The sequence below is a fragment of the Zeus faber genome (assembly GCF_960531495.2).
Source record: "Zeus faber genome assembly, chromosome: 12".
NCBI classification, from domain to species: Eukaryota; Metazoa; Chordata; class Actinopteri; order Zeiformes; family Zeidae; genus Zeus; species Zeus faber.
The window spans coordinates 8,387,941-8,395,591 of NC_137196.1; the positions used below are offsets into that span (position 1 = coordinate 8,387,941).

Below are 7,651 nucleotides of genomic sequence, written 5' to 3' on the forward strand. Positions count from 1 at the left end.
CGGAGGAGCGCGCGCCGCCCCCACGTCGGACGCCGATCGCTTTTGAATTTCCATTGCGGAAGAAGGGAGGAGGAGAAAGGTGGCGTGAAAGCAGATCGATAGAGTTAACGCTGCAGCGCGACACCAGTGCGGATCTTGGATATTCTGTTCCACACCAAGCGCCACGAGACGAGACAGTTTGGGAAACGGTAAGAACTTTATTATTATTATTATTATTATTATTATTATTATTATTATTATTATTATTATTATTATTATTATGATGATGATATTTTTTAAGCTTATCCATAGTCTATTGAACTTGTGCATAACTGCCTGCCTATTCGCGTTTTTCACAGTTTGGTTTTTGGATTCAATCAAAACTTTTTCGTTCGTTATTCTGTTTTGTATCGTCACGTGGGAAAAATAGGCGAACAAGAGTCGCGGTCCCGATTGAATCAGAGGAACCGCCTTAACTCCGTTGCTTGAAACGTAAAAAACTTGAAAACACCATCCATGCACCCGTCTTATTTTTCGGGGGAGAATTAAAACAGCCTTGTTCGGAACGCGTGAAAAAGATCAAGCCACAGGACACACAATTAGAGGCGATAAAATAATATATTTAGAGGTTTATAGATGAAAAAACATAGCGTTATTAAAGGAAATGATTTATTCTAATAAACGAATTAGGAAAGGTATGTTTGTAAAAGAACAGCATGAAAAAAACAGATTGTGTTGGAAAGTTAAACTGTTGTAATTTTTTGTGTGCATAATTCTTTCTGTGGGGAAATACGCTTGTCTTTTATGCATTTTATTAAAACAGAACGATGGCCTCCGGATTAAAAAATAAATAAATAAAAATGTCAATAAAACATAAACATCAGATATATTATTTCGCGGAATGAGTCACTTTAGTTGACAGAATCCCAGAATGGAAAATGATCACACGGAAAGCAAACATTTAGCCAGGCGGACACTTTTGTTTTAAGGACATCTCAATATATGCACATCTATAATTAGCCTATTGTAGAAGGTGGAGGGGGGGGAAACGTGAGGGACGCATGTTGATACTCCAGCCTCCTTCCCCACGCGTGAAATTCCCTAATCGAACACATGTCTACTATAACTCGCTGACACTTTGGAGTACAAATATGAATGACACAGCAAAGATCCGACTGTGGGGTCGCCGTCTAACCTACCCAGAGGGCACTGAGCATAAAACATTTGGTTGTATTTCCCTTCTAATTCAGTCGCACCCAGGGAGCGCACTGTACATGCCAATTTACATAATGACGTTTTGATAATCGAAGCATTGAGCGTGGGCTGCCAGGGGAGGCTTTCCCCCCACACAGCCCGGAGCGAGGATAGACTTATGAATAACAACAAAAGCATAAACACGCACACAAAGTAGGCCTATTGTGCAGGATTGGATATAGACAAGGCATGGGGGGCTGGGACCGATTTTTAACATGCACGCACGGAAAGGTGCAGGCCTACTACTTTAACGTGGGAGTATTCCCAGACCGGGGTGTCCAGACCTGCAGCCAGCGCGCCCACGCACGCAGAAAGTGTCCACGGCGCTAACTGTACGTCCGTCCGTGTCAACAGTGATGATAAATGGAGGGCCTCGCAGTCGAAACCTATTTGCACTTCCATTAGACGGGGAGCCAAATGGGGATCAACGTGCATATTTTAGCCGGCGGAGGAGCCATACATCTCAGCCAAAACGCTGCCCCGGAGCGATGGGATAAGAGGCCGCAAGAGAGGGGGAGGGAGGGGGGAGCGCCATTCAACTCAAATACTTCGGGGAGTCAAGTAAATGTTTAGCGAAGCACCTTCTGTCCCGGCGAATTAAACTATTCCCCATTGGCCTCTGATCACATTCATCAGCCGCCGCGGCAACTTAATAGGTTGGAAATGGGCACTGCGGGCGTCATTCACACACACACACACACACACACACACACACACACACACACACACACACACACAGACGCGCGCACACACACACACGCGCGCACACACACACACACACAGACACACACACAGACACGCACGCACGCACACACCCCCACCCACACACACACACACACACTGTGGTTGGTCTGAGCGGCGCAAACTCAATGGCAAGTAGGCAGCATTCAAAGGCTTCTTTAAAAAATACATCAAATCTCTTACAATTTAGGTGCTTTGTTGAGATCATCCACATTCAGCTGTTATGATGATTATGCTTATTGTCATTAACAACAATAATAACAAAATAATGTACTGTTAGGCCAAATAATAGTTTTTCCTATAGTTGTCAATAACTACAACTGATTAAATAACGCTAGATTATATTATTTTTCGCCAGGGACAATAAACGGAGATCCGTTCGAATAAATCGTATTTTCGTTTCTGATGGTCAGAAATTTTAAAACTCCAAATGCAATGTAATTTAAAAAGGAGTATAGGAGCACTGAAAGAAATGTAAATGAGTCAACCAAGATGCCTTCAGTTTTGGAAAAATGTTGATGGAGACAAGCCATAGACATGACTAACACGCAATAAAATAAATTACAATAATGAAAGGGGGTTCTGTTAAAAAATACATTTTTGGTAATATATCGGAACTTATAGGATACCTCTGGATAGACTGTGCTTGTTCAGAAAAAAAGATGGTCGTAATAATAACTATTTGGCCTCAGTGACATCCCCTCCTACCAGCCGCCTTTATACTAATACATATCTAATCCTGTTCCGAAGCGTTTAATTTATCTATGAATATCTAGTCGCGAAGGACAAATATAAAAACATTTTTTTGGAAAGAGCTTCCCCGAGAAGAAAAATGTTTAATAAGTTTTCTCTGCGGCTACACGTCAAGGCTATCAATATTACGTGGTGTATTTAAATAGATATATAGCTATATTTCTTAAGTAATTTGTAATTGCGTAGTCCCAAAAAATGTGTTTATTTTAGGGAAATAAAATGTAATGTGAGCAGTATCGAAAATAACACATCAATAATCATATTCAAAACAATATCCTCCAATCCGGTGTCAGGTTTGCCCCCGACATCCGGAACAAATGACTTTATATCAATTTCTAACACAATTCACCAACGTCCTGATCTCTCCAAGCAACGTTTTGAAAGGGGGATTTGGGCTCCTTCGCCAGTCGCATAAATTGACTGAATGAGATAATGAATAAGGCATCTGTCACGGTCCATTATTTGAACGAGTAATAATTACCCCAATTAAAAGTATTTTGTATAATTAATGGATTGAACATGAGCGATAATTGGATGTTAATGGATAACGCTTTTGTATGAATGGACATATTAAAATATATGGGCCTTAAGCGGACCCATGGGGGGGGGGACCTGCTACACTGCTCTCTAAATGATTGCAATTTTTTACTATTATTAGAGTCTATATAGAGTCGATATTTACGCAAGGTTTATGTTATAAGTTCAAGAAATGCTTTTTGAAATTAAGCTTTAGAAAAAAAAACCAAAAAAAACCATGACGCGCATAAAAAATGGCGCAAAGAGTAATAAAATAAGACACAAGGATAAATAAGTAAGTAACACAAATGAAACGGGCCAAACTTCAGTTGCCGGAGTCAAGGCAGTGTGTGTGTGTGTGTGTGTGTGTGTGTGTTTTTCCCTGCAGGAGGTCGCCGCCATGCAGCACTACGGGGTGAACGGATACTCTCTGCACGCCATGAACTCCCTGAGCGCCATGTACAACCTGCACCAGCAGGCCGCGCAACAGGCGCAGCACGCGCCCGACTACCGGCCGTCGGTGCACGCGCTCACACTCGCAGAGAGACTTGCTGGTAATTGAGTGAAATTATACATATACAGTGTAGGCATATATTTATATTTATTATATAGGCCGAACATTAGAAAAGAACCGTTTTTATTATTATTCAACACAATTGTTATGAGTACTTTGATGCATGTGTTTAAATATGTATTTAGAACGAGACCACAATTCCCTTCGCGTACTATCTCAAGAGAGCGACGACGAACAAAAGCGATGCAGTCCAATTAATCCAACTCGCCGTGCGTTTTGTCCTCCAACGGCTGCACGTTTCAAGACATCATCCTGGAGGCGCGCTACGGCTCGCAGCACCGCAAGCAGCGGCGGAGTCGCACGGCCTTCACCGCCCAGCAGCTCGAGGCGCTGGAGAAGACCTTCCAGAAGACCCACTACCCAGATGTTGTGATGCGCGAGCGCCTGGCGATGTGCACGAACCTGCCGGAAGCGCGCGTGCAGGTAAAGTGTGTGTGTGTGTGTGTGTGTGTGCGCGTGTGCGTGTGCGTGTCGTAGTTGCACCATGGTTTGCTTGCTCATCACAATAGAGCACGGCTGGAAAAAAAATACTTATCTGAAGCTTTTATGTATGAAGCTAAATAGTAATAAAAGACTATGCAGATAAAATAACTTTTTTAATCCGCATACTGTCCTAAATTTGCTGTGGCATGATCTGGCTCAATTAATTCAGGTACAAGATCTTTCTGTAAGGATGGCGCAATGAAACGACAAGGTGCAAATCCAAATCAGAAAAGAAAATAAACAAAAACAAATAAATATATATATATATATAATTGTATGTATATCATTACTTTTTTTGAGTAATAATAAATTGAAAAAACATATAAAAAATATAAAAGCAAGAAATATATGTATGTATATGAAAATAGCACAACAGAATATGTATGTCCAGTGAGTTGGAAGGGGGTGATATTGTTATTTTACCACTTCTAGGTGTGGTTCAAGAACCGCCGTGCCAAGTTTCGCAAGAAGCAGCGCAGCCTCCAGAAGGAGCAGCTCCAGAAGCAGAAGGAGGTGTCCGGGGAGGAGGGGGAGAAGGACGCCACGCCTCCCTCCACCACCATCCTGCCCGACAACCCGTTGCCTCCTCCCTCGTCCTCCTCCTCCTCTTCGGCCTCCTCCGTGGAGATAGAAGGGCCCGCGGTCCGGCTGCCCGCAGAGATGGAGTTGAACGTCACGTCGGCGGAACATTCGGGAAGCGAGTCGGCTACGGAGGACAACGCCACGGACAAGGAGGAGGACGGCAAACCCCTGCAGGAGGAGATGAAGTGTGGTGGCGCCATGACGCCCGGCGATGTCTCCCCGGTCTGCAAACGACACAGCCCCAAACCTGGTGAGGACCCCGTGTCACATAAATGACCTGTTGAGCCCCCGAGCTACATGTTGTTTTGTTGTGCTATATGTTGTTTTATTGGTGCCTGTATGGTTATGTCCAATATCTAATATCTATTATTCTTACCTTCCCGTCTCCAGACTCACCCCCGATCTCTCCGTCGGTAACCCCCTCCTCGTCGGCTGGCGGCCCCCTCTCCCAAGGCCACTCCTACTCATCCTCCCCGCTCAGCCTCTTCCGCCTGCAGGAGCAGTTCCGCCAGCACATGGCCGCCACCAACAACCTGGTGCACTACCCGGCGTTCGACATGGCCGCCCCGTCCTCCCTCCCCTACCTGGGCATGAACGTCAACATGCCGCCCGCGCCACTGGGCTCCCTGCCGTGCCAGTCCTACTACCAGTCCCTGTCACACCACGCGCAGCAGGTGTGGAACAGCCCCTTGCTGCAGGCATCGGCTGCCGGGAGCCTCGCCGGCCACAACAGCAAGACCACCAGCATCGAAAACCTGCGGCTGAGGGCCAAGCAGCACGCCGCCTCGCTGGGACTGGACACCTTGCCCAACTGAGCAAGCCTCCACCAACAGAGGAACTTCCATGGCTCCACACATCCACCCAGTCTACTGTGTCTGTGTAAACGTTCTAAATCGATATGAACTGTATGTACCCTGAGGCTCTCCCAACCCGTTACCCTTGTGGTCAAGAAGAGGGGATGGTGATCTCCAGAGATGACCAAAGTTCATCATCTTTATCATCACAATGCGGACTCTCACTGGACCTACACAACCGTTTTTTTTGGTGACCAACCAAAATGACTTGGTTTGTTTCATCCCAGCTTTCCCTCGCTGCTCCAGGTCCAAAAGTTTATCCTCGAGAAACATTGATGACTGAATACCTGAAACGTCATATTTACATATGCCGGTGTTTCAGGCGGACATGCAACTCTGGAACTTATTGAAATGTGAAATTATTATAATTAATCACTACAACAAAAAGTATTTGATTTAAGAGGATATACGAAGCCGGCAACCGATGCACTCCGTTGAAAGACGATGGAAATGTTTACATGAATAATGTGGAATAATGAGGCACTTTTGCAGGAATTTGCGGGAGAATAGGCATTATCGCTTGTAGTAAAGGAAACCACTTCGACATTCACTTTAGCGCCGTGATATTGAAAAGAGCATGTACTACATAACGGCACATAAATAAAAACGAGCCAAAGCCGTGTTCTCCTCGATTGCATAATTAAAAGTGACTAATTTGCCAGTCTAATGGCCAGTAATGCACCTCATTGTGCGTCGGTCGGCCCGATAATGAGAAAATGATTTCAGTGACTAAATGTGCAAAGCTTTTAATTACATTTTGCCCTGGGCTGAGGGAACCGAGGCATATGCAATTATGACCATGCATACCATTTAAGACAATTTCAAATTCACACTATACACACACATAGTGTGTTGTTGGATGGCCATGTATGCTGCTGTGTCAATTCACAAGGAACATTTTCATAATAAGGAGAAAAGAAAAGGGGGAAACAAAAATGATATGGCAAACAAATAGGACAAAAGCTTCAGTTTTGTTTTCCAGTCGTAATATTTTCTGCATTGTCATTGGAGTTAATCATTAGCTGGTGATGCTTTTGTTTACCATGAAATCCATGCGATCCAAAAAAGCAATTGTCTCCATATCAAAAAAGTATATTATTTTAATACTGTGTGTAAAATAAGAAGAAAAAAAGTAATTTGTCTATCTATTAATGTTTACCCCATGTAAGGCAAAATATAAAGTTACTATTACATTGTAGAATTGACCATGGACCGTTTCAAATGGACATGGATGGAATGATTGATTGTATTTGGGGAGGCTCTGCAGCCACGCCCTTCCCTTCTCCTCTCACAGACTGGTTCTCTGTGTGCCAACCCTGGGGTACAATTACTAAACCCAATATTTGAATGGAGGATTGACCCCAGGCTTCTACGTAACACTGTCCGAACTTGAGCTCTCTTTGTTTTTCGTTGTATTTGTGATTCTTACGCTGTTCCCCCCTTTGTCCGCCGTCCGTCCCTGCAAACAGCCTGGTCCGGTGGTAGATAGTTGAGGAGAACGTACTGTACGTGACCGGGGGAAAAACCAACAGCAGTGTTATTTTCTTTCTTTCCGGTGTTTACAATGTAGACTTGAACTAGTGTTGTTGTAAAATAATCATGAAATAATAATAATAATAATAATAATAATAATAATAAAAAAAAAACATTGCTTGAAGATTATTTTTTTTATAATGAAGAGTCACCTCTGTGTTTGGAGTCTACTGTGTTAATCGGCAAAAATGTGGGAGATGTCTATGTCTACAATATTTCCCTCCACCATAAGGAGCAAAGAATTTCTAAGCATATACGATAATACTTGTCCCCTATGCTTTTCAACCCTTCTTTGAGTTGCAGCCGAAGCCCAGGTCCCCCCCCGTGTGCTTATTTTTTTTACTTACTTCACACTTCGCCTCATACAGTACATCTACTATTT

At 43.6% G+C, this 7,651-nt stretch overlaps 1 protein-coding gene across 1 annotated transcript; it reads left to right on the top strand.

Annotated features, from left to right (window-relative positions):
* Positions 1–3,643: 3,643 nt before the first annotated feature.
* dmbx1a (diencephalon/mesencephalon homeobox 1a) lies at positions 3,644–5,697 on the top strand (the record flags this gene model as incomplete). The annotated part of the gene is made up of 4 exons (XM_080011586.1): positions 3,644–3,797; positions 4,062–4,240; positions 4,733–5,132; positions 5,273–5,697. 4 exons carry the CDS (start codon positions 3,644–3,646, stop codon positions 5,695–5,697), a joined length of 1,158 nt encoding a protein of 385 aa, XP_079867712.1.
* Positions 5,698–7,651: the final 1,954 nt, after the last annotated feature.